The 27,940-nt window shown below is 43.9% G+C and overlaps 1 protein-coding gene across 2 annotated transcripts in view; it reads right to left on the bottom strand.

Moving 5' to 3' along the window:
* Window positions 1-4,309: 4,309 nt before the first annotated feature.
* LOC147709700 (WAP four-disulfide core domain protein 12-like) overlaps window positions 4,310-27,940 on the bottom strand; it is a 101,573-nt gene continuing 77,942 nt past the window's right edge. For both annotated transcript variants that reach the window (XM_086925538.1, XM_086925539.1), the window contains one exon: window positions 4,310-4,847. In XM_086925538.1, the coding sequence (XP_086781664.1) occupies window positions 4,836-4,847 (12 nt within the window). In that variant the 3' untranslated portion in view covers window positions 4,310-4,835. The remainder of the gene's footprint in view (window positions 4,848-27,940) is intronic.

The following is a 27,940-nucleotide window of genomic DNA, read 5'->3' as shown; positions in this document are numbered from 1 at the left end:
ACACTCCATCATATCGATGAAGCCACCTATCTAAGGCTGTGTTGCAGAGATTTGTGTAGAGATTCGTTGCGCTGCATCATTGCTGGTGAAGCCACCGATAAGGAGCTGCGATGTGAGGTTTGGTGTTGAGGTGCAGTGTGCTGGATCGGTTCTGATGAAGCCACTGGTCAGGAGCTGGGAATGCGAGGACTTACATCAAAATACATTGCGCTGCGTTGTTTAGATTAAGCCAACAGTTTGGAGTTTGTTGTGTTCCCATAATTCGGAACAGGAGGTGAACCAAATGACCCTTGGAGATACTCTGGTAGTCTTGGGTTCAAGCAGCTAGGCTGGCCTCAGGCAATTGGGCACAAGCAGCAGGGCTGTCCTGTAACAGAAGGGAAGCCCTCCAACATCAGTTCAATCCTTAAGCAGTTGGTCGTTCCTTCTTCTGTAAAGTACAAAGGTCTAGGAGTGATCCCAATACTTGGGGTTGGTTTGAGGATCCAGTATTTATATCTAGTGACAGTCTTTACAGTGGGAGACACTTCTAGGCTCTTCCTGCCACCTGTCTGTGCAAGATTTCCCTTTCCCTTACCAGCTCCTGAAAGTTTAGCATACAATTATACCACCATTAAACTCTAGGGGACCAGTAACCATAGCCAAATGCATTCATTTTTAATGGTAAACACAGTATAGTTAATCACCACCTTATCAATAAAGCATTCAAATCCAAAACATGTATTAGAGTCTTTTTACTATTTTCAGTCTGATAGAATCGTCATAGAACCATTCTCAAGAAGTTCCTACACCCCAGAACACAAGAGCAACAGGGACAACTCTGGGATCATATTAATAAGTTGGACTAGATTCACAAAAGTTGTTGTGAGATTACTCTTTTTTGGTATTCACAAAACTGCAATTTAATAGTAACTTGACAACTGACGATGCTCCGCAGTCGGGCCGGAGAACCCCACACATTAAAGAAATTGCCCAGGCCTATATTCGTCTTTTTGTTCTGCGTTCTGGTCTTTCATGTGGATTTTTCAAACACATTGTTGGAGATGGCTGCTGCACCTCTTTAATCTCCTAAATACTTTTTCATAATTGTTGGTGGCAATGCTGCCCCTTGTTAGGGTACCACACTATCACATGTTTAAAAAGTTGTCCCCTCGCAAGGCATTATGGGGAACTTGAGGCCACAATCTATTCATAATAAATGAACGGCAGCTCTCAGGACTTTTCCTTAACTGCAGCCTCATGTCACAGGTCTTTTCCTTTTGTTGCTTTATTCTTTTAGAGGTGTCCGTGTCCCAAGAAATGTACCCTTAGCTGCGGTGGTCAATGGGGCCTGCAACAGAACCATTAAGGCTGGAACTCAAAACCCTGCTGACTCCCCGTGCACAGCCCCCTTACTCGGGGACCACGAAGAGCTAATAAATCTCAATCTGTAATCCCGATGGGCAGGAGCAGCCTTCCTTCTCAGCTCCCAGTCATGGTGGGAGGAAGGCACACTCCTTTTCCTGAAGGAGTGTGGGCAAAGGGGCACAAGGCTAGGCTGACCCACCCCACCAACATGGGGGGCAGACACCATGACCAGCCCAGGAATCACTCGCAGACCCATGAGATGGAGTCTCTACGACCTGCTATTAATGTGCCATCACTCTGGTGATGGGGCCCATAGGGGTATCAAATTAGCAAATGGAATGTGCTCGACACATGCTCCCTCCATTGGGGAATAATGTAGTTGATACTACACAGACCCCTGAGCTCCGTCCCAATCCAATTTTCAAGAATGCAGTGGAGTGCTATGCACTTTGCGGTTACTTTATCCATGGGCAGACGTCTCAGGCCTGTTTCTGTGGCCTCGTTGAGCCAATTCTGACAAACATGGGCAAATGTTTGCTTCTGGCTGCAAGCCATAGCCACCAACATCATTCTCCTTAGGCCTTCTGGCCTCTAAAGGTACTTGTTGTGGGTAACTGTATTCATATTTCCCAGCACCAAACATGTCCTGTATTTGGGTCCTTGTCTTTTCCCTTGCTAGTGGGGTCATCTTGTGCAGTCCCCTCACAATTAGCTAGATAACACTGTTCCTGCTAGACTCCTCAGGTCACAGAGCCATCTGAAGGGCACCTGTCGGTCAGCGGAGCCCAGGACCAGTCTATAAAAGTCACCAGGTGAATAAACCAGGGTCCCTCAACAGTTTCATTTCCTCAGGTGTTCCTCAGGGGGCATAAGAGGGCCAGCACCACTGCCCCTGGAGGTCAGTTGTAGTCCAAGTTCCCCAGTCTATCCTTGCAGGACATTAGGTACTTCTCCTCCAGCTGGGGATCGCTTTGCTGTCTTTCCTCCCAGGTCAAGTGTCTTCTCCATTGTTTTTCTCCCTTGTGCAGGGGCTTGTAATTCAGAGTGGGAAGATCCAGGAACCAGAAATCCTAGTCAAACCGAAGATGCCACATCAGCACTTGATTTCTGCCCAAAACCTTTTGCACAGAATTCTGGCCCAAACCAATATGGAGACTTCAAGTTGTCTGTCGAAAGAGTTCCACTGACAGCCTCAGCTCTGCCTCCTAGAGACACAGCTGCCTGATTCCTTCCCTCCAAAATTTTAAAGAAGAGCTCGTCCTGTGAGGGTTCCTGAGTTCTGGGCCTCCTCCTTTCTTCCATTTTGCCATAGCAGTCCCTGCCCAGGTGTGGTGCGACAAGCTAATTATTAGATGCAGAGTTCCTCCCAAACTCAGAATGGTACCTCCCTGGAGCGTGTAGGCCTGAGTGGAGCAAAACGTGCACCTTAGAGCAGACATTGGTATTAGCACCACATTAAAAGCCTAATCCAGGTCAGCACCAATGTGTGAAGAATTCATTCCATGACAGTCTACCTGTGCCCAGGTACTGGCTATGCCCATGTGTTGGCTCACTCATGGATGACTCTTCACAGCTCTATAAGGGCACATGGGCAGTTTGTGAGTGTTTCTAAGTTCATGGTTAGAGACCATCACTTCTAATAAATGGCACTCAAAGAAGTGATAAAAATTAGCATTAAAAAATGAAACACTTCCATGAGAGAATACACTTTTAAGATTAATTACCTTATCTGTACAGAATGTTTCCGTTTGATTTAAATGCACATTTCTTCATAGCTTGGCTTGTGGTCTGGCCCTTAGAGTCAAACCTAGAGTCAAGTAAGACCCTTGGCTTGGCTCTAGGAATTTGCTGTCTTGCTCACCTCTAGCTGAGAATGTGGATCTTGACGGCAATGATGCGTCTGTTGATGCACCTGGTAGAAGGAAGGAAAGATCGATAGAGGAAGAATGTATGTGGGCCAAGAAGGATGGATGATAGAAGAGAAAGAAGGATGAAGAGAAGAACAATGAATAGAAATAAAGAGTAGGGAGAAGTATGGACACAAACATTAATATGGTGGACAGAAATAAAGGAAAGAAAAAATGACAAACAACTGAAAGAAGAATTGAGGGAAGTAAGGAAATGTAAGAATTTCCAGAATATGTTCGGATATCAAACAACCATACTACTGTCAGGTAAATTTGCCCCAGTCATTCGCTAATGGCTGTTTTGGTCATGGTTTACATTTCAGACTTCTCCCTTGCAGATAGGAGACTGCCATAAGTCTCTAAACCTTGTTGAACTCAGATTGACACTGCACACAGCACATAAGTCTTTCAGTCTTTCGTCCAATCATATTTAAAGTGTAACACTGGCAGCCATCCTAACAGTGACAGATCGTTGTAGACCCAGTCCATCATGTTCAGTCTAAATTTTGCGAATGTCTACGAACGAACCACAGCTGTTGGTAAAAGTTCAATCCTTTCAACTGTGTTGCTGATCGGAGTAGCAGGTAAAAGAAACCGCTTGATAAGGTGATCTACATCTGCATCCACCAAATCCGCACGAATGCTGGATGGCCAGAAAACATTACCCATGCTGTGATCCGAACAATTCTTAATTTAGTGAAACTTTTTGAAATAGCTTAGTTTTAACTCATGCTTAATGCGTGTTCCAAAAAGATCAGTTCTCCAGCTCGCCACAGGGTGGCTGAACGTGCTTCAAAGAATTCCAGTATTTGAGCTGTGGGTGGCAATTTGGCCACTTTAGTACATTACATTCTGGGCTTCCTCTTCACAAAGGCTTCTAGTTTACACACCACAGGCTTTGGGAAGGGAACAATAATTTACTACAGTGGACCCAAGGTTGTTATGCATTACTGTGCATACAGTACTTTTAACAATAAGGTTTTACGCCATCAAAGGATGGTGAGATTTACTCTGAATCAAAGTGTAATGGATTTCATGAACTAAAGACAATAACGTTGCAATCTTTAAAGAGTTTTATTTATGATGATTTACAATATTCATCCTTTTACATCGCGGGGTAAACACTAAAATCAAGGCAAGGCTTCTACACCAAGTAATAAAGTCAGAGGGAAACAAGACACTGTAGTGGATGGAGAATTCAATAGAAAGACACACTTTCTTGATGTTAAAGACTAACAATGAATAAGAATGATTGTATGTATTTTGTGACATTTCAACACAAGTACATGTTTGCCTAAGACACCATGATTAATATTGAAGGTTTGCTATATGTTTGATGCAGGGAACAAATGGATAATATGTGATACTAAATGAATCACTGTCCCTTCAGAGTGCCAGTCTATAAAGCAGTGCAAGCGGGGAGTGAAATAGAGCCGGCCTCAGTATCCCAAGAGAGCCTTTGCTACACACTAAGGAAGGAGACTCTTGTTGTTGCAGTGTTGGAGCAGCAGGAGGGAGGGGCCACAATCCTTCTGATGCCAACAGAAGAGCAGGAGCTTCATATGAGATGGATTCAGGCTGCTATGGGTGTATCTGGAAACAAACAAGATCACAGTGAGTGACACAAATCACTATATGTGCACTGATAACACATAACACAGTCGAATTGCGGGGTAAGACTCTTCATGCACAGACGCTTGTTACATATTGGAAAGAACAAAACACTGGAGGCAGGCTTCATGAAAAGAGACGCAATCTTTGTGTAATAAGAACAGCATGCAACAGTTGGGTGTTTGCAGGACAATATTTAGGGCTTTGACACAAACCATATAAACTCTTGACATGAGAAAATGTAAACGATATCTATTAAGTAATTTGTTTAATTAAGCAAAAAGAATGATCTGACCCTTTTCCCCCCTGCAAGTGGTCAAAAATGTATTCCAGAAAGGTCTACTTTAACTCCCCTTCTATGGTGGGAAGGGGAATGGACCATCCTCAAATTTGGTGCAGGTGAAGGAAAAGCGGTTTTTCCACAGGCAAACACAAAGAGGCATATTTGCAAAAGAAGTGACAGAGTGTGGAGTTAGCCTTCTTGCCTTAAGACCGCGCTACGCCATATCTGAAACGCAGGGCTGCACCATATTTACAAGAAGCCGGTACAGCCTTAAGTTTTCCCCTGTGCTGGCGCTAAATTTAGCAGCGTAGCACCAATGCAGTCATTCTTGCACCATAGTGCTGGAGTGCATGTATTGTGAGAATGATTGTTTATGTGTAGGAAGGTCCCCCTTCCTGCACATAAACAATCTAAAATGGCGATCTGTAACTTCTATGTTTGCTGCTTTGCGCAGCACACATAGAAGTTGCAACTCGTCATTTTTAAAATGATTGTTTATGTGCGGGAAAAGACACTTTCCTGCACATAAATCATCATTTGTGGCGTTTTGCTGTTTCTATGTGTGCTGCACAATGCAACACACCTAGAAACAGCAAAAACGAGGAGAAATAAAGCATTTCCCCTCGTTTTGTCTGTTTAAGACAAGGTTTTCCCTGGTCTTAATTTTGGCACTGCCCCGTTTTTATGGCACACCTGTAAGTATGTTACTGCGTCAAAATCAATGGGTGTTGTGGTGAAACACCCACAACAACATCCATTTACCACCCCTTTCAGGCTAAGTATAGTGTGAAAGAGTGCCTTATTTACAAAGCAGTGCTAAGCCACGTTAAGCAGCTTAATGCTACCTTTTAAATAAGGCAAGCCCATATCGCCACAGGAAGAAACGGGTGCTATACTTAGGGAACATCGATCTTCAACATCTAGACCGATTGCTCCGGTCCTTGATATATACAAGGCGAAAGGAGTGAGCTCGGCCCTATACGGAGCCGAACTCTGGGGTACAACCAATATGGACCAGCTAGTAAGATCAGAAAATACATTTCTTACAGAATTAATGGCACTTCCCCAGAGTACCCCTACGGTTCCACTGTTATTGGATCTGGGGTGTCATTCAATTAATGATCTGGCAAAAGTTCGAACACTTTTGTTGTGGGCTCGGCTGTGGCGAGCGCCAGAGCTAGTAAAATATGCGGAGGGCCTGTTGGAAATAATGTCCATGACGGGGCTAAAAGATGTTAAATCCTTGCTCTATGATTTGGGCCTCAAGGATGCGTGGGAAAATAGAACTGCCCCACCAAAGGCAGTATTGAAGAAGCTATATTGGAGTTGGGTAATTGGTAAAGGCCACTCAGATCCCAAACTAGACAGAATAACGGATGAGTTTTTGAGGATAAAGGATGTTGCATTTTGTGAACCCTACCTAGATATTATACAGAAGGCCTATGATAGGGCCCTTTATTTTAAGTTTAGAGTAGGTATATCACCTATACGTGAACTAACTGCCTGCTGGAAAGTTCCTTCCCAAACAACACCTTTTTGTCCAAACTGTGAACTTAGAATAGAGTCAATTGCACATATCTTGTTCGCATGCCCAGCGTATAAATCTCCAAGGAATTGCTGGCTCAAACCGTTATCTGGAGACAACTCCATAGCACTGCGCATTTTTAAGTCTGATACCCAATCATTATATGTATGTGGCCTGTCGAAGCTTTTGAGATGGGCATGGTCCATTAGATCAAAAAGGCTTAGCGACATCCAATAATTTGTTTTGCACCATTACCTGCAGGTACTTTTTATTCTCTTATTCTGTTTTTACCTCTGTAGATGCATTTTATGTCCTTTTTAAAACATGGGTAATTGTTATTTAAACGATCATTTTTACTTAAATCCAATCTTTTTAGGATTTTAAAGTATTGTCTCATGCTTTTAAGATATGTTTTTATTAAAATAAAGCTATTTCATTCATTCATTCACAGGAACGCCACTAAAGGTGACGTTCCTGTGGCGATAGGGGCTTGTACATATGCCCCAAAGTGTGTGATGGCAGAGGAGATACCTTTCTTTCCCCTCTGCAGAAAGCTAGGCTATATCAAATTCCGCAGAGAAGGAATAGCATCTCCTAGACAATGTCACTTGACATTCCTTGCACAGCTTTCCAGGTAGACTACTGGGAATGTTTGTCACTGGAAAAAGAAAAGTTCTAATATATTCAAGCGGCGATGTAACTCTCCATCCATACTTTAACATTTAAATTTTTTTCCGAACAGGGCATATTATATACATGTAGGTGTTTGCATAGGAGGGTTTGAGAATAGCATGTTAGGCGTAAGATTTTCAGGAAAGTTTATAAATGAAAAGAAAAATCTGTTGTGAGATAGGAGCACTGACGGAAAAAGTAGTGAAAGCAGCAAACAGCATGGGGTAATACACTGCACCTGGGAGAAGGTGTGAAGGACACTCTGTGGGATATAAGGAACTCTAAAGATAGGTGCTATACAGGGTATCAGGCAAGAGGTTGCCCCACAAGCAGAACTGTCTGGGGTTCCCGGCTGTCTTATTTTAGTCTTGAGATGTGAATTAGAAGAGAGTTGTTCCGGGGCACTCCTACGACGGGTGAAGGTATGAAAGGGTATGATTATGCAGTCATGGAGGCACATATACAATTAGGAAGATGGATGAAAATTGAAGATGAGAACAAACAAAAGAGAGGCCTGGTCGCTTCTTTGCATGGAAATTGAGAAAGGAGTACATGTGTGGATGTTATACATTAGACAGCAATATCTTTCAGAGAACATTCAAAGAGTAATCAATACATTATGCATAGAGGCTGAGGAACAGAAGGACAGTGAATGGGGGAAAGTGAGTTGAGAGAAGAAACCTATGGAGGAATGTGGTAATTAAGTATGTCTAAAAAATGTGAGTGAGCAGCATTAGGAGAGTAAAATCAAAATACATTATGAGACTCACGGAAAGTCTGAACCATCAGCATAAAGCTGAATTTTATTTGAGAAATTTGAACAAGAACAATCTAGTAAAGGAATTAAATATATTGAGACCAATGTGGTAACACAGGCGTCGATGAAAGACTCTTTTCTCTGATAAGACATCAAAACGAGTTCTGATACAGAGCATGGACAGAAAAAAAACTTCACTTACAAAATGTTTAGCAATATTTTCTGTTGCCATAATATTTTATGGCATTTAACATATTACTTAAACCAGTCTCGAGGAATGTTTCTGACTAATTTTTCACAGTTCAGTTGCCTCATGACCAAGGGATGGCTTCCTGACTCAAGTCACAGTTCAGAAGGACATAAGAAGCTGTAGGGTGTTCAAGGAGTTTCCCACCTTCCTAACAATCGTTGCATCTGATAGTAAACACCCTTCAAAGATGTTTGATGATTCTTGTAAGAACGTGCTGGTTATTGTAAATGTACACCTCTCTACCAACAAAAAGCAAGGAGAATAATTAATCAAAGTGATTCACTGAGTTGAGGCAATCCGATTAAGGTATCCGCCGGCCCCATTTTACTTTTAACCGCTGCAGGAAGTATCTTGATGCCAAAAGGTTTTGGCTATCCCTGGGCAAGTATTTTGTAAAGGGAAGAGTACCTTTCTGGGAAAGAAATGGGGCAGTGCCTTAAAAAGACTTAGGGCCATATGTATCAAGCAAATTCGCATTCGCAAACGCCGAAATCTGCAGAATTTCGGCATTTGCAAATGCAAATTTGCTAAATGGTTTGTATTAAAGAAAATCTGGTGCAAAACAAGGAGTCGCAAAATTTGCGATTCCTTATTTTGCAATTGCATTTAAGGAATCACAAATTTTGTGATTCCTTAAATGCAATGTATGAAGCAAAATAAAAATGCAAATTGTCCTTAAGGAATTGCAAATTACCACCAACTTCAAGTTGGTAGTAAGTTGCGAATTCCTTGAAAAATGCACATTTTAGCATTTTTCAAAGTGCCATGTGAAGCACATACATGCCCTTAGGGCATGTATGTGCGCCACAGGTGCACCCATGCTCATTTCAGGGTTGTAACAGGGTGTCCTTTGGACACCCTTGAAATTATTCTCAATTTGGGATTCTCAAATTGCGAACCGCAAATTGAGAATAACTTCTCATTCATTCCTATGGGCCTCCATGCCCATAGAAATGAATGGGAAAGTATTCCTTAATTGCGATCCGCAATTTGCGACTCGCAATTAAGGAATACTAAGAATTCGCAAAAAAACTGCGAATTTGTACATACATACCAATTTGCGATTCCGAAATAGAGATTTCTAAAAACACGCTATTTCTGAGTCGCAAATCAAGTTGATGATACATATGGCCCTTAATCTGTCAGTTATAAATGGGAGGTCCTTTAGTGACTGCCCTGCTAAAAGCTTATTTGGTAATGGGACAACAACTTCACTTATCGATTATGTGGTGATATTTTCCGAATAATTTTCTATGGTAATAGACATGGTGGTGGGGAATAAGGGTGACAGTGACCAAAAACCACTTCACTTGATAATCCATTACAAACTTAGTAACCGCGAAACTTGGGTAGACAGCAAGGAGATTCAGAGTGGGAACCAAAGAAGGACTGATTGTCTAAGCTGAAAAAAGAGACAGTGAGCAGGATATCTGGGCCTATTTATGAGAATGTCACAGAGCGCAGCAAGTTCCCCTGCTGTACTTCACTGCGAGACAGAGAAAGGGCAGAAATTTGCCATATTTAGGACTGTATGGCCCATTCCTGCCTTTTCCCCTGTGCTGGAGCCCTTTTGGCAGCCTAGCGCCAATGCAGGCGCCCTTGCACCATGCACCCTTGCACAGAGAAAGAGGAAGAAACATGGAGACATAAAGTTATTTCTTCTCGTTTCACCTCACTTGAGAAAGCATATCATTTTGATTCATTCCCAGATCAACTAGTTTGGATAAATCTGGGAATGTGGAATGTGTCAAATACCATTTGAAGTTACCTGGGAACACCCACCCAAAGCCCATTGAATGCCTTGCGAGGGCATAGTAAGGCAACACAGTAATGTGCGCTGCATTGCTCTACTCCATATTTATTTAGAAAAGGGCTCAAGACCTGGCAAATCCACTGATCCCAGCAAAACCTAGTGCTTGGATATTCTCATGGGTGATTAGGCGCTCTTTAAAGGTCCGAATTAATAGATTGATAAAGCCACTTTGCACTGATAGGATGGGGTTTGAAGGGACGACTCACAATCGCATCCTAGTCAGCATGGGAGTCCGCCAAGGTTGTGACCGGCCCCCCCATGTTTTTCTCTCTGTATATGAACAGCGTGGTGAGTTTTCTATCTCAGGAGCCTGCTGACACCCATTCGCTGGGTTACAATACCCTACTGGTGTCTAAAACCCAGGAGAGGCTTCAGCTAATACTTAACAGGTTCAAACACTTTTGTGACACCAGGGGTTTGGTAATAAACACCCTCAAAAAACAAATATATCGCTTTCAACCCCCACAAGTCATATAAGAGAAAACCAATCTTAAGCGGGGGTCCCACTACAACGAGTTAACACCTTTGACTACATAGGAGTCAGACTTTCAAATATAATGTCTTTGATACCGCATCTCACAAAGACGATTCTGACTCACAAGCACATCACAGGGGTATTAGGGAAAGAACAACACTCCTCCCATAGCAGACCCGGGGCTGCTGTTCTGTAGGTCTATAACCTAAAATTGATTGATTGATTGATTGATTGATTGAACTGCTGTTGATTTTGATGACCACATCAAACTATTGTCAACCACGATGCCCCAACCACCACAGAAGACATACGCATCCTCCTCAACCAAGGACATGCCGCAGACCTGATCTGACTCAACCTCTCTGTAGCGTTCCAACTCCCACCGCATACTCACAGCCAGACTCCATGATGCCGACTTAGAGGGAACCACCCTCAACTGCCTTACCTCCTTTCTCACCTACAGAACCCAAAGACTCAGATTGCATCCCTTCCTCTCTGAACTCACAGAAATCCACTGCGGAGCACTCCAAGGAATGTAACTCAGCCCCATCCTCTTCAACACCTATATGGCCCCCCTCGCTGCCATTGTAAGACAGCACAGACTCAGCATAGTATACTATGCCAAGGACACCCAGCTTGTCCTTCTCCTCACCAAGGACCCCATCACCACCAGACTCAGCTTACAGAAAGGAATTAAGGATGTTGCATCCTGGATGAGCGACAGCTCATATGATCGCTGCGATAGCGCTGTGCGCCCTCGTTGTAAATTGCCATTTTTAAACTTGCCTGTTATAATATTTTTGTTTATTTGGGTTCTTTAACATTGTTTTTAAACTGCCCTCTTACTCGCACAATAATTGGTCCCCGCACCGCCGTTTGGGCGGGTTTGATCCTGGGGTAGGTGCCTTGCTCTGGCCGCCATCTTTGAGTGGGGTGAGTAGGTTGAGGCGTTTCCATCCGCCAGCGCGTTAGTGCGCATGAGCCTGCGTGTGAAGACCTATATAGGGCGAGTCCCGGTGGACATTCTCCCCCTGATTAGGTATATGATCGCTGCGATAGCGCTGTGCGCGCTCGATGTAAATTGCCATTTTTAAACTTGCCTGTTACAATATTTTTGTTTATTTGGGTTCTTTAACCTTGTTTTTTAAACTGCCCTCTTACTCGCACAATAATTGGTCCCCGCACCGCCGTTTGGGTGGGTTTGATCCTGGGGTAGGTGCCTTGCTCTGGCCGCCATCTTTGAGTGGGGTGAGTAGGTTGAGGCGCTTCCATCCGCCAGCGCGTTAGTGCGCATGAGCCTGCGTGTGAAGACCTATTTAGGGCGAGTCCCGGTGGACATTCTCCCCCTGATTAGGTATATGATCGCTGCGATAGCGCTGTGCGCGCTCGTTGTAAATTGCCATTTTTAAAACTTGCCTGTTACAATATTTTTGTTTATTTGGGTTCTTTAACCTTGTTTTTTAAACTGCCCTCTTACTCGCACAATAATTGGTCCCCGCACCGCCGTTTGGGCGGTTTTGATCCTGGGGTAGGTGCCTTGCTCTGGCCGCCATCTTTGAGTGGGGTGAGTAGGTTGAGGCGCTTCTATCCGCCAGCGCGTTAGTGCGCATGAGCCTACGTGTGAAGACCTATTTAAAGCTCCTCCCTTAGCGCAGCGGGATCGCGCAGCGGGCGTGTCCTCGCGTGGCCGGAGTCGTGCCAGAGTCCTGCCCGTCTGCGCCCGTCCGCGCTAAGGACGCGCAGGACGTGGTCGGACTCTATTGCGGTGTAAGTATGGTTCTTCAGTATTCTAGTCAGGCTCTTCGCCTGATTAGACGCAGTTTGCCCCTTTGTTCGTGCGCGGCTCAGCATCCCCTGTGCGGCCCTCGCATTTGCTCATGTGGATGGTGGGAACTACCGGTGCCGATGATGGCACCCAGTCTGGCATCGCTACACCGGAAGAAAGAACCTCCCCCTCCCAGTGCCATAAAACTCTGGCACCACAATGTCAGATCACTGTCAAAACATCATCGGGATATTTACGATCTTATCTCCTTAGAAGGCCCTGATGTCTTCTTTATGACGGAGACCTGGCTAAGTGATGAGGACACGGCTATTATTAATTTGGCTCTTCCTCCAGGCTACGCTATCCACACTCTGAACCGCAAGGTGGAGGTATTACTGTGGCTTTCAAAACCTGTTTCACCTGTACATGGAAACCTATGGATTTGGCTGCTGCAGAATGTGCCCATTTTTCTATTGGCATCAGTCAGAACCAAACTCTGTCAGGTCTTCTGGTATACCGCCCCCCAGGGAGTGACTGTGCCTTCAGGAAGGCACTTCCCGAGCTGGTAAGCTTTCTCTCTTTGTTCTCCTCTAATTTCACCATCATCGGAGATCTTAACATACACTTTGATGCCATAGAGATACCAGCGGTTAGAGGTCTGCTGGACGATCTTGAAGCAGTGCAGCTGTCCCAATTGATTTGTCATCCGACTCACGAGGGTGGCCATACTCTTGACCCGGTTTTTACTAACCTCCAATCGGCCAAGGTCTCACCCCCCAGACCCATGGGATGGAGTGATCATCACCTCATTGAGCTTGTCATCACAACGATGGCGCAGTCCACTGTGAAGCACGATAAAACATCTTTCAGACGACCTTGGAGAAAGCTCAAGTTGGAGGATTTTCATCGTTTTTTGATCACCACTCCCCTGGTTCTTACGGATGACATAGTTACTGGGTATAATACCTTTTGCGCCTGGATCATTAAGGCGCTTGATGCACTGATACCGGCCAGCTGGTCCAAAATTCGATCCTCTCAGCCTAATCCCTGGTACTCTGAGGCACTCAGGCATTTTAAAACTACCTGCCGACAAGCTGAAAGAGCTTGGAGGAAGAACTACGACAAAGATCTTAAAGTTCACTACCTGGCTAAGTTAAAGGCATATCATAGAGCTGTCTGCCGGGCCCGAGCTGATTACTATGCTCAGGAATTCCAGGCGAGTTCTAATCCTTCTAAACTGGTCTTTAAAGTCCTGAAGGAGCTCACAGTGAATAGACTTCCTATCACTGAGGTATGCTCCCTGGCTCACTGTGAATCGTTAGCCAGCTTTTTTGTGGAAAAAGTAAATTCCATCTATCGCTCTTTTCCCAAAGCTGAGTCTGATAGTACGACTGTAGACTGCGCACTTCTCAATGTTTGGCCATTCTTCCCACACCATCGGAGCAGGAGTTTACTCTCCTAGCAGCCAAAGTTAAATCAGGCTCTCCTGATGACCCTTTGAAGCCGGCTCAGTTTTTGGACTCGGCGTCCCTTTGTCTTCCTCCTATTCGCCATCTGGTGGAGCAATCCCTTACCACCGGCTCAGTTCCACCCTGTTGGAAGGCCCCCTGTGTCATGCCCATCATTAAGAAACCAGGATTGGATCCGTTGAAGCCGGAGAGTTATCGACCTATCTCCCTTCTCCCTTGGGTGGCAAAGATCACAGAGGCCCATGTTAATAACATCTTAACAAAACACCTGGCCTCTGCACACCTACTGGATCCTACACAGAATGGTTTTAGACCTGGACACAGTACAGAGACGGCGCTCCTATACATGGTTGAACACCTCCGCTCTGTACTAGATGCAGGTCAAACGGCGGCACTGGTCCTTTTGGACCTCAGTGCCGCCTTCGACACTGTATCTCACACCATTCTTATCCGTAGGCTAGGTGAGGCTGGCATCTCGGGCAGGGCGCTCGACTGGTTTCGTTCGTTCATCTCGGAACGATCTTTTCAGGTGGTAGTGCCACCATTCAGATCTAAGCCTCATGCCATCACCCAAGGAGTCCCTCAGGGTTCGGCGTTGAGCCCCACGCTCTTCAACCTTTACGTCCAACCTAGGCTGGAAGTTGCGAAGCGCTGGGGTCTCACAATGGTATTGTACGCCGATGATACCCAGTTGGCGGTGGCCCTTAATGGGGACTCCAACCAGCCGGCTTCGAACTTTGCGGATGGTTTGAGGGCTGTTGCTAGTTGGCTGACGCTCAACTGCTTACAGCTTAATGCCCTCAAAACTGAGGTGTTGGTATTGGGAAAACATCCTGATCTGTGGGGTGCGAACTGGTGGCCCATGGAGCTGGGACCCCCCCCCCTAAACCGGTCTCTGAATTAAAAAATGTGGGCGTCTGGTTGGACTCCAAACTAACCTTCGCGTTCCACACTTAGAAGGTGGCATCTATGTGCTTTGGCATCTTACGAGGTTTAAGGTCAATCCTCAAATTTTTTGATGCCCCGACTCGCCAGATGGTGATTCAAGCGAGCGTATTATCAAGACTAGACTACGCCAGCTCACTGTTTTTAGGCGCCAACCAGGCGGAGGTCCGGCGACTCCAGTGGGTGCAGAATGTGGCAGCGCGAGCCCTGGTGGGTCTGCCGCGCTTCTGCTCTGCCCGCAGCACAATCTGCAAATTGCATTGGTTACCGGTAGTCAGACGCATAGAGTTTAAGAGCCTCTGTTTCGCGTTTAAAATCTTGAAAAATGACACTCGCGCCGTCCTCCGGCATCTTTTGACTCTGTACACCCCTTCACGAAACCTTCGCTCTGCTGGCCAAAATTTGGCACTTGTTCCACGTTTCCAAAAATGCAGATTAGGCGGCCGCTCGTTCATGGTGTTAGCCGCCAAACTGTGGAATGCTCTCCCTGCCCACATTCGCTCTTTGGAAGCCCTCCTTGCTTTTAGGAAAGCTGTAAAAACGTATCTTTTTCCTCTGCCTTATTAATTATCCTTTTTTCTGTCTGTTGGTTATGTTACCTTTTCAGATACAGCGCCGGGACGCCCCTTTGCTGGGGCAGCTGTGCGCTCAAAAAATGCACGTAACATAACATAAGATAACATAACATAACATAACAGCTGCTTGAAGCTCAACTCGGAAAGGGCAGAGGTCCTTGTCTTCAGACCCTCCCTCTCTAAGTGGGACAAAACCGGGTGGCTCACGGCCCTCTGCAGCCCTCTCACCCCCACAGACCACACCCAAAACCTCAGCATCATTTGACTCCTCCCTCTCCATGACCCAACATGCCTCCACCTGCTTCAACACCCTCTGTATCCACTCAAAGACCTTCAAATGGATCCCCCAATTCAAGGAAGACCGTCACCCACTCACTCATAACCAGCAGATTGGACTATGGAAATGCCCTCTACGCCGGGATCAACAAGTCTCTGCTCCGCAAACTCCAGACGATACAGAACATCGCAGCCAGAATCGCCCTCGGCATCCCTCAGCACCAACATCACCCAAAACTTGTGTAACCTCTACTGGCTCCCCGTTGAGAAGAGAGTAACTTTCAAGATACACACCTATGCCTACAAATGCCTCCACAACACCGGACCCCAATATCTCAACAATAGAATCTCCTTCCACGTACCCAAGAGGAACCTCCGATCCATCGACCTTGCTGAACCCCGTGCATCTGCAGAACAAGAGTAGGTGGAAGAACATTCTCCTACATCGTGGCCAAAACCTGAAACAAGCTCCCGATCAACATCAGACGCACCCCCACCCGGGACAACTGCAGGCAGACCCCCAAGATCTGGTTGTTCAACTGACTGGAGTTGCTACCCGCATCCCCAGCATCTTGAGACCTTCATGGGTAAGTAGCATGCTTCAAAATACCCTGACTGATTGATTGAAAAGCAGTTACCTCAGCCTTAAATGGGGCAGAACTATAGGGTTTTGATAATACATCCAAGCTCAGTAGATCAGAGCAAAAAATCCTAAGGAATTAAGTGATGTTGCCCAAAATAACAGACTTCCCCCTCTCTTGCTAAACATGGGACACGTCCCATAAGTGGCATTGTCAAGCTCTGTCCCTTGCTGTTTTGAGCCAGAATTCGGAGGACCCTGGACCTTCGCCCATATGCCGAAGCCCTGACAGAGGTTATCCGTTTGAATACCTGTAATAAAGTGGGGTTGATTAAAAATGTGAGGAAGCTTGCGTCAGATGTAGGGCTCCGAGATGTGTGGGAACTAACAGTCTCACCCCTGCTCCAGATAGATACAGTGAAGCAGTACTATTGGGAGTGGGTCGCATAACAACCACCATCAGGTTAGACTTTTGGAATCTTATTTGGCCTTAATCCAGGTTCCATTGGATAGGAAGCTCTATATAAAATTTAGGCTGGGAACCCTACCTGGCATAACAACAAACTGAATCTTAGCAACTGCCCAGGATGCAAGGCACCAGTGGAGTATGTTGCCCACGTGATGTTCACATTCCCAGCCAATATGCGCCTTAGACCCAAATGGACTAAACCCATTTGTCAGCAAATGGGCACACGGAACTATCGGGATGCCTTGCGTATTCTTAAATCTTACACTTTTTTTGCCTGAGCAGTAGCCAAGTTCTTTGGGCCCATGTAGATTATGAGGAAAAAGCCCCCAGAGAAAAGAACTGTATAATGTACTGGGCCGGTCGCAAGAATATAACTTGCCCCTGATATCAAGCATTCGTCCCAACTGAAATACTCACAATAGAAGAGAAGATGTACTAGCACTTTTAGCAGTTGAGTCATCGGATTATGTAGTTATAAGACATAGGATCCTTAGGGCGGCATACCTAAGATAAATGCCTTTTAGGGTGCCCCATTCTTGCATCATTTTCCCTTTTAACCGTGATAATATCTTGATTGTTATTCTTTTAATCATTTTGTATTTCTGTATAATCTCAATTTTTGTAATGAACTTTAATCCTTTTATTAAAATAATGTTTCGCATGATGAATTGCTGTTTTTAATTTATCAGGACGGGCGGGTTCCTCCAAGAAACAAGTGCTGCTACTAATTTTGTTATTACTTTCTTTAACATGTGCACCAGTTGCTTTCTGTGGACACTGTATGAGGGACTGCTCTCTGACAAACATCCAAGAGCCCTGAAGCTGTGCAGATCAGCTTTCCCCCATCAGTGAACTTGTGTGGACTCTGTGGCATGTGTTATGAACTGTACTCTGAATTCAGCTTTATATTTGTACTCTCCTTTAACATCTGCATGAGAGGCTGCTGCTTAACAAACTCTAAACAGTCCTTCAGCTTAAAAGCCCATGTTTCTCTTCACTGGAGTATTTGCTGGAATCTTCTTTGTATGTCTTTTTATGTATTGTGCATTCTGTTTTTATATCTTTTATACCTTTTTAATACCGTATTATATGCCTGTCTGTTGTTTAGTTTGATGACACAAGTTGTCAAAATAAAGCTTTTGCACATAAATCCACTCAGGTCCATGCAAAGTGGCCTTGCTTGGCTTCATAAATCAGACGTAAACTTTGCGTCGCTCATGCACTACTTTGTGTGGTGCAAAAGCAATGCAAACATGCTCATAAATAGGCCTCCTGGTTTACCAGTTGAATATTCACCACACCTTCATTTGCTGGGAGACCCTTTACCAGCAATAGCTGGAAGAAAACATGCAGACATTCTGGCTCCATGGCCATAATATAAGTGATCTATTTGCTGCACTTAAGAATCAACCCAGCTGTTTCAACTATAATATGTTGCCATACTACTTTGTCAAGCATATTTGCTTTGCGCTCATGCAAAGTCCAAATAAAGAAATTCTCAAATATTCGTCAGAACACATAGGTATGCAAAGCCCTTAAAAGGTTTTCTAAGAATGTAGTGATTTGTTAAAAATACATAAAAATAGTTCCAATTCAATTCAAGCTCTCATAATATTCTCAGACAAGAAATCTGGGAGTCGAAACACAAAAGGTACCTTGAATAAGAAGATGTGGGAGGCTTGCAAACTTGATCTATTGAAAGCAAAGGTAGCTTTAAAGATAGCCAAAAAGGCATAACGGAAAGAAGTGCGGCAAATAAGGTGGTCTGAAAGGGGAAAGAAACGGCCGGCCCTTTTGGAGCCCAAAGGGAGAAAAACAATCAAACCTTCTTTCCTGCTTGGAAAATATGTAGGTACCACTAAAAAGATCATCGCTAACCCCATCAAGGAAAAAACATGGGTCAAATATATATTCACAATGTATAAATCCAAAGAGCCTGCTTGTTGGGTGTGGTTGGCTTGGTGCCCATCGGATGTAGAAAAAGGTCAAGTTTTCATCTCACAAGAAGATCTGATCCCATCCACTAAGGAGGTTGAAATGTTAATATAAAGTATCAAACATCAAGAGCTGAAGATCATCATGGCCTTTCTACATGGGTATTACAGACAATCCCTACACTGTGGGCCAAGGTTTTTGCACCCTTATATGAGGCAGACATAACATAAAATAGAATCCCACAGTCCTGGTGTGGCAGTGGCAGAGTCACAAACATAGGAAGGGCCCAGGAAATGTTCCTCAAAATGATTACACAGCTTGATATTATCAGAAAAATCTATGCAACCTTGCTGTTTGATCACCTGTGCGAAAGAGGAAAATATAGTATCTGTGATGCAGATTGGTTTAAGAAAGGGCCACTCATTAACTAATTGATGATTTACATTAAAGCTTCTTGCAGGGAAATATACATTACAGAAGCACCGACTTACATTGATTTTTCATCTAACTTCAATATCAATAATTGGCCAAGGCTGTTGAAAAAAGTGGAAAGCTGGATACCGATGGGGTTATGGGCTCTGACAGTCCAACTACAAGATGGTTTGTGGACGCAAATAGAGTTGGGGAGTAACAGAGCACAGTCAAAAAAAAGTAAAACCCAAATGGCCTCTGGCAAGGCTTAATAACCTTCCCCTTTTGTTCTCTATTTATATAGCAGCCATCACAGGTACTTTGATGAGAGTCAGGTCTTTCCCACCAAAGCTGGGGCAAGCTGAAATACTATTCCTATTCTATGCAGATGTTCTGGTGGCGCTATTCCCTTTTCCTTATTTGCAAAGCGGCAGTAAGCCACTTACCATGGCTTAACGCTGCCTTGTAAATAAGGCCCCTTTTCACACTTCACTTATTTATTTTTTATTTATTCATAAAGTTTTATATAGCACAAAGTTAATCCCGACGGATATCAGAGCGCTTTACAAATAGTGCAAACATATAAGACCAATGGCCTAGTTGCTGAAACATAATGACAAAGGGGAGAAAATACAATAATAAAATACAAGACTGACAACCACTCTTATAGTATGACCGATGCGTTTAGAGCTAACAATCGCTCCTCTTGTTAAGGTAAGAGCTTTTTCACAGTTTTAAAGCAACCTTGGAAGAGATTCTGTGGATTTCCGGGGTAAGAGAGTACCAAATTGTTGGTGCAGAGCCTGAGAAGGCTTGTTGACATGTTCTCTTTTTGCAGAAGATCTGGGATTTCAAGAGGAGGGAATTAGCACTCCTCGACTGTGTACCCCCTGCGGATAGTTCTAATTTTTGTGCCAGGTAGTTCGGGATTTTGAAGAGGAAGGCTTTGTGCGAAAAGGAAGCAATCTTTAGTTGAATTCTAGCTTTGTAGGGCAGCCAATTTATAGATTTTAGGACCGTGGAGATGTGGGCATTTCGCTTGGTGCCCGCAATCAGTCTGGCCGCAGCATTCAATGATGCCTTTAGAGGGGCCAACGTGTATTTGGGGAGGCCACATAACGTGGCACTGCCATAGCTACATGGAGCAGTCTTCTCTGGTAATGCCAGGGGGTGCCAGACCATTGGATATTAATAGAGCCCTCCTGGTTTCTAGATCAATGTTAATAAGTCTAGTTTTCTCAGTAAAAAAGGCCGCCAGGTCATTACATGATGAAGGGCTGACGTCCAAAGCTGATCGGCTAGGGGCTACCACAGATTGTTGTTTAACCAGTTCAAACAGTTTCTTGGGTCGATTAGCCGCTTGATTAAGTTGGGATCTGAAATATTCCGTCTTGGCTGTCTTGATTTGTTTGTTATAAGATCTTCTAGCTGATCTAAGGGCCTTTTGATGGTCCGATGATGGAGTGGATCTCCAGGAACGGTTGAATGCCCTTAGATTGTGACGGTCCGAGTTTAGGTTGCTATTGAACCAGGATTTACATATTTTTGAGGGTGCATTTTTTTGTTTGGGTGGAGCCGTATCATCCATGATGCTAGAAATAGAAGAGTTATAGAAGTATGGGAGTGCATGTACTTCGGATAAGTCCACTTGAGGAGAGCGGGCACGTTTACAGCGGGTTGCTAGGTCAACGGTATTGATTTCTCTGAGGTCTCTTTTCCAGATCTTTGGTTTAGTTGTTTGAGCCTTACTCTGAGATACCTCTGAGTTGATATGGAAGGAAATGATGTGATGGTCTGACCAATTGCAGGGTATGATGGAATCCAATGTGTGTCCTTTGGAGATGATGAAGTCAAGAGTTTCCCCTTTACTCTGGGTAGGCTGGTCACAATGTTGAACCAAATCGTGATCCTTCAAGAAGGAATTAAGGCATGCTATGGCTTGGTCATTAGGGTTTGCCCAATGAAGGTTAAAGTCCCCAAGGTAGATGTGGGACAGCACTGAATCTGCATTGTCAGCGATGATTTCCATTAATTGTTCAATGAATGGAAGGTTGTCACCCGGTGGGTGATAGAATGTATGTAGGTTGCAAACCAGCTGATTGTTACTGGAGATGTTGAGGCAAAGGTTTTCGCAGGATAATGGTGAAGAGGACTCTGAGAGGGAGACCGCAAGAGTACTTTGATGTATACAGGCTAGGCCACCTCCCAGCTTCTTAACTCTGTCCAGCCGAATTATGTCATGGGTGGGGGGCACCAGGAGGTCTAAAATCGGAGTGGACGAGGGGTTGAGCCAAGTGTCTGTGAGTATAATGATATCTATCTCATTATGTTGAATGAGGTCGAAGATCTCAGAGGCATGTTTGTTGGTAGACCTACAGTTAAGTAGCATGCATTTGAGTGTAGCCGGAGTATGGGGGGAGGAGTCTGAATGATGTTCACTGTCTTGAGGTTGTCATTATTTATGACTCTGAGGTTCTGGTAGGGTTCTCTGTTCGAGTTAGAGTGAATGGTTTGAATTATTCCCTTTGGACTCGTGTTGATGTCCGTGCTGGAAGAATAGGACTTTAGGAGACTGTCAATTTCATTGGGCGCTAGACAGGTCAACGAACATCTAGGGCGAGAAGCTGCGTTATGAAGGGGAACGATATTGGAGATAGTGGGGGAGGAGGGATGGTCACAGAGAGCTGTGTCGATGGCACTGGCGGGGGTCCCGGGCCGGTTGGGACAAGAGAGGAGGGGGCTTAACAAGGGGAGATATTCAAGAGAGAGGGCTTTCAAACCATGGAATTGGCTGGAGAGAAGGTGCAGATGGCGGGAGATATCGTCCAGGCGTGCAAGCACGTCAGGGTGTTGGGAAAGGGGCAGAATTTGAGTGTGGAGATCTGGAGAGGGGGACGGTGTGATAGAGGGACATGAGGCGGTAATAGGATATTCCAAGGGAGAGGATTGGTTACTGAGCGTTAGCAGAGTTCCAGAAAGTCTTGGCCAGGAGGTAGATTGAGTGTGAGGATCTGGGGGATGTCTATGTGTGTTAGAGGGGTCAGAGTTGGTAGTAGGAGAATCCAGAGGAGGGGGTTGGTCATTGAGTATTAGCGGTGCTCCAGGAAGCATTGACCAGGAGATTGGTAGTGGTGATAGGGTTAATGACCTCGCCTTATGTGGTTCGAGCAGATCAGAGACCGGCAACGACAAGGGAAGGGTAGTGGGTGAGGAGGGAAGCAAGTAGGAGGAGGAAATAAGAGCATCAATTTGGAAGGACCTTGAGGTGGTTAGATCAAGATTTTGTCGTAGAGAGGTTGAATTGTTCGCCATAAAGACTATGAAGAGTTTGTCGAACTGTTCTAGGTTACAATTGGGAGCTTGAATGACGACGATCCTATTGTTGTAGATAGTAATGGTGAGATCTACTTTGTGAGTAAGAGAGGAAGTAATAGAAAGACTAAATCCATGGGGTGTTTTCCCATATCTGTTTGAACTGGAAAAAGGAAAAGAGAGATTTTCTCCATTGGGCCCTCCTGCTAGTGAAGAAGATTAGGTCTGACATGATGTCCCCATTAGACATACAGAAATTAGTTTCTGATAAAAAAGTGATAAAAGTGAAAGGGGCGTGAAAGGGGCGTGAAATTGATGTTGCTAGGGGCGATCCGCAGCAACACACATTGCCTTGCGACGCTGCCCCATGTTAACAAGGATGGGCAGCACCAAAATTAAGGCCAGGTAAAACCTGGACTTAGGATACCAATACAAGGAGAAATTAAAAATGTCTGCAGTGCACATAGAATCAGCAAATCACCTTTAAAGATTGTAGGAAGGGCTGCCTTCCAGCACACAATCAATCACCCCTGCAGTGCAGGCACCCTTGCAACATGTCGCACGGCTGCCTGCACTGGTAATAGGCAGCTTTTTTAGCACCAGAGCTAAGGGAAACACAGGAGTGCGCCATAATTTTGTAAATATGGTGCATCCCTGTGTCTAAAAAATGTCAGAGTGTGCCACTACCAATTTTAGAGTTAAACTGCACTTCAACATTTTATTGGAAACATCCCGTTTAGCTTCAAAAGCCATCTCATTTTGCAGGAATAGCAAGCCAAAGCAAATAAATCTGCTGCTATATGGCACCGGGACTTTGTTAGGAAGGACCTCCAACATTTAAAAATAATCAAAATGATCATCTGGAAGTCTTGTTTGGGTCTGTCAGGGACCAGCTAACTCTGCACTGCGAATAGACTTAGATCTTGTATCTATTAAATCCTACAATTTCCAAAGACTCTTGAATTATTGGGAGACCTCAGAAGCAATAAATGGAATAGGTAGGTGCTTTCTCAAATCTTACCTTTAGTCTGAGCCCTGACTGCTCACGTGCTTGTGAACATGATGGTGTCCTTTAACCAAGATCGGAATCAATGAGCAATTAGGAAGAAAATAATTATTATTCTAATTAAGGAATCAACCCTTTTAGAAATTCTGCTGACTGTGGTTGCTGTCCTCACTTTACAAAATGCTGGACACCGAAGATCAGGTAAAATGCAGAAAAACCTAAAATATGTAAAGGCAAGGGGTACTAGACACTGGATGCTAACGTTCAGACTGGGATAGGTGGCTGAATTTATATACTGGAAGATGGTATAAAGCTGGACTAATCAACCTAAACCACTAAAAAAAAAACATTTTGTACCATCAGCCTAAAGGCATTGAGCCATCTATTAGTTTTGTGCACAGCCTTTTTTTTAAATGAAAAACAGGTTCTTACATTATCTGTTTCAAGAGCGTTTAGTATTATGACAATTTCTATTTTGTTTCATATTGTTATAAAATGAAAAAATATGACCCATTGTTTTAGATTGTGTCAATTCTTTGGTAAAATTAACTTGAGGTTTAAGGTAATTGCTGCAAAATTAGGCCATTAATTGTGGTCAGTAAGTAAGGGCGAATTTTGCGGTACAACAATTCGCGCGAAAGTGTACTCGTGGGCCGCAAAATACGAAAACTTTAGTGAAATTGCATTTTTTTTTATTTTTTGCGAGTTCGCAGGACTTTTTTTTACCGCGACTACTGCGACGTTACCCATGGGCGCGGCCATCTTGTTTACTCCTGCGATGCGTGATCGCGGACCCTTATGATGTATTCGCGTTCTCAACGTCTCGCAGTGCAAGATGGCGGGACTCTATGATGTACTCGCGGTCGAAAAGTCTTGTGCGATCACGCAGCCAAATCCAAAATGGCCCAGCGCACGCAAACCGGGAGGAAAACAATTCTGCGAACTAAGAATCATGGTAAGTCCACGCGCGAGATTGTAATTTTGAAGCGCCACCAAGCGAAAAAAATCTGCCAACTCACGAATTGCTAATTGTTTGGCAATTTTGCGCGAAATTGCCAAAAATTTGCACATTCCGCTAGAGGAACAAATTTTCAGCCCATGCTTAGTGGTCAATTTTGACCCTAATATGCACTTAATATAATTCTTTGATGTAGCTGAAACACTAAACATTTCTTGTTTTTGGAGTTCTGCTAACAAGATCATGTCTGTATTTAAAAACATTTTTTACATGTTTTTTATTTGCATGCAAGGGTTTGCTTACTATTTTGATGAAATGTGATAATCTATTTTGTTTCTTAAATTAGGTCAACCTCACTCAGTGCCACGCTCTTCAATATCTACATGGCCCCGCTCGCCACCATCATCAGAAAACACAGACTCAGCATAGTATCCTATGCCGACGACACCCAGCTGTTCATCTCACTCACCAACGAACCCGACTTCACCAGACACAGATTCAAGGAAGGAATGAAGGACGTCGCCACCTGGATGAGCAACAGCTGCCTAAAGCTCAACTCAGAGAAAACTGAAGTCCTCATCCTCGGATCCACCCCTCCACAAGGGGCAATAGCTGATGGCCCACCGCTCTCGGCAACCCTCCCACAGATCATGTTTGCAACCTCAGCATCATACTCGACTCTTCCCTCACTATGAACCGACAGATCAACGCTGCATCTTCTGTGTGCTTCAACACCCTCTGCATCCTCCGCAAGACCTTCAAATAGATCCCCCCCGAATCCAGAAATTTTGAACCAGCAGACTGGACTACAGAAATCCCTCTATGCTGGAATAAACAAATCTGTACTCCTCAAACTACAGACCATCCACAACGCTGCAGCTAGACTTATCCTTGGCATCCCTCGACAACACCACATCACACATCACTTGCGAGAACTCCAATGACTCCCCGTCGAAAAGAGAGTGACCTTCAAGCTCCTCACTCATGCCTACAAATCCCTCCACAACATCGGACCCCAATACCTCAACAAAAGAATCTCCTTTTACGCACTCAGGAGAAACCTCCACTCCACCAATCTTGCCCTGGCCGAAATCCCACTCATTCGCAGAGCCAGGGCAAGGGGCGATCCATCTCCTACATGGCAGCCAAGACTTGGAACAAACTCCCTCTCATCATCAGACGAACTCCCAAACTGCAAGCATTCAGGAAGAGCCTAAAGAACTAGATCTTCGAATGAAACAGAGCTGCCCCACCCCCAAAGCACCTAGAGACTCGCATGAGTGAATAGTGCACTTCACATTTCCTGATTGATTGATTGATTTATTGATTGATTGATTGAACCTTCAGACATGTCTGATTTGCAGCAGGTGGCTAAAAAGGTGGATATATTCCGTAGAATAAGTCTCTGATATGTACATTAAAGCATGTGTCTGCTAGTCAACAAAGCTATTTTTGCCCTTCAGGTAGTCCTATCATGATTCTTGAATGCACTTACAAAAAAACATTTCTTGCTGTTAAGTTATAAATGCTAAACCGCGATTTATGGACCTAATCCTGAAAGGTAATTTATAATTTTGAGTAATTTACACTTTTGAATAAGTTTACTACCTTTTGGCCATTCATACAATCTAAATGTAAAAAGTTCCTTCAAAAGTGTAACTTATATGTCTCCACTATACTGAAGGGCCTGGGGGCTATAAACAAACTGAATTTTGAAGTATGTTTTGTAGTGCTACAATAGTACTACAAATGTACTACAAAATGCTTTTCACAAACTGCATTATGCAGTATGTTTTGTAGTACTACAAATGTACTACAAAGTGCTATTCATAAACTGCATTTCTAAAGTACTACTGCAAAAAAGTAATACTTTAGAAGTGCTGTTTGAGAATAGCAATTTTGTAGTAAATTTGTACTGCTATTATAGTACAAAAATGAACTGCAAAATGCAGTCTGTGAATAACCCCATGCTCTTCATTTAAACCATAAAGTAGTCACATAAACCCTAAATGTGACATAGATTCTTATTATAGATAAAGCAACATTATAGTCTATTAAATCAATCATAAGTGGTGTGTGAACAGTGCATATCCCGAACTCAAGTATTTAAAAGTTCTCTAGTATGTGATAATATTGTAAAAGGAGGCTATGCCTAGGATTAGAGAATTTGGTCAAGCATGGAATCCAATATTGATTCCACACTTTATGGTTTCACATTTTGAACATAGAAAACACAAGGAAATGATGAACAGAGACACATATCTGGGTTGAATCCATCATCATTCTTTAGCTCACTTCGCCACCTCAGTTCAGATCCAGCTTAATACAAATCAGTCTTGACCCTGTGCCTCATGGGAACAGTCCAGCCCGAACTGCCAATGCAGGTCTTAACTGAACCGGAACAAGCATCCTGGGACCGGTTTCTGGGTAACACCCTTCATCAGCCTGGTTAGCTTGAATCCAGTGGCAAAGTGAGCAAGGGATCCACATCTGGGCATACACTGCCACATTTTGAACTTCAGCCACAAGATATATCTCTCTGCCTCTAACTCTCTCTTTTATGTTTTAAAGCAAAGGTCATAGATTTTTTTTTTTGTTTTTTTTATTGAAGAGTTGAAAACACAAAAATTGTCAATAGTAGAATACAACTTCTATATTGGATAATACCAGTTTAATTACAAACTAATTAAAGTGTTCAAATTGAGAAAAATAGCAGCATAAGACAATAAGTACATAACAAATATGTTTTATTTAAAGAGTAGCAACAGGAAGAAAGAAGAAAAAAGAAAAAGAAAGGAGAGAAAAAAGAAAGAAGGAGATGGTGTTTAGGAAACTGATCAGATTTGATTATCTGAGATAGCTATAATGTAGAAATAGCAGCTATTCTATGTTCATCACCATCACAATTCTACCAAGTTAATATAGACATTTTAGAAGTGCATTTCCAACAAGAAAGTATTACCTTTAACACAAAAGAGATCAAATAAAAGAGGCTTTGGAGAAAGACAATCACAATCTAATTTAATGCTAATTTAATACTACAGTGAAACCCTTTTAGACCTTTTGACCTTTTCGACCTTTTGACCAAATTGTTACTGTTAAAGTGCTCCTTGTGTAAATTGTTGTAATGGATTAGTGACTCCATGATTGGCTGATTTGATTTACTTGTCAGAACATAGTGCAATGCACCATGTGTGCCCAGGGCCTATAAATCCAATGCTGCTGGTGGGCTTTCAGTACTGATTGTCCCCCCCCCACAGAAGCAGCTTGTAAAATGTGGCTCAGACCTGCCCTTGCAGAGCATATGTTCAGGCTGGGACTGCCATGTCGACTTGGCAAGTGCACACACTTGCCAGTTCCTAAACCTTCCCTTTTCTGCATGTTAGTCACCCCTAAGGTAGGCCCAATGTACCCCTGTGGGAAGGGTGTATGTGAAAGGTAGGGCCTGCCGTGATGTGTGTGGCATGTCCTGAAAGTGAAATACTGCCAATTTCATGTTTCACTATTGCAAGACTATCTGTTCCCATAGGCCAGAATGGGCAGTTAGTTTATTACATCTTAGAAACATAACTGCCTCTGAGATAAGCCTGCCTGCTCGT

The sequence above is a fragment of the Lissotriton vulgaris genome, chromosome 6, assembly GCF_964263255.1.
Source record: "Lissotriton vulgaris chromosome 6, aLisVul1.2, whole genome shotgun sequence".
Lineage (NCBI taxonomy): Eukaryota > Metazoa > Chordata > Amphibia > Caudata > Salamandridae > Lissotriton > Lissotriton vulgaris.
Note: the sequence above shows the minus strand (reverse complement) of the source record. Positions and strands in the feature narration are given on the sequence as shown.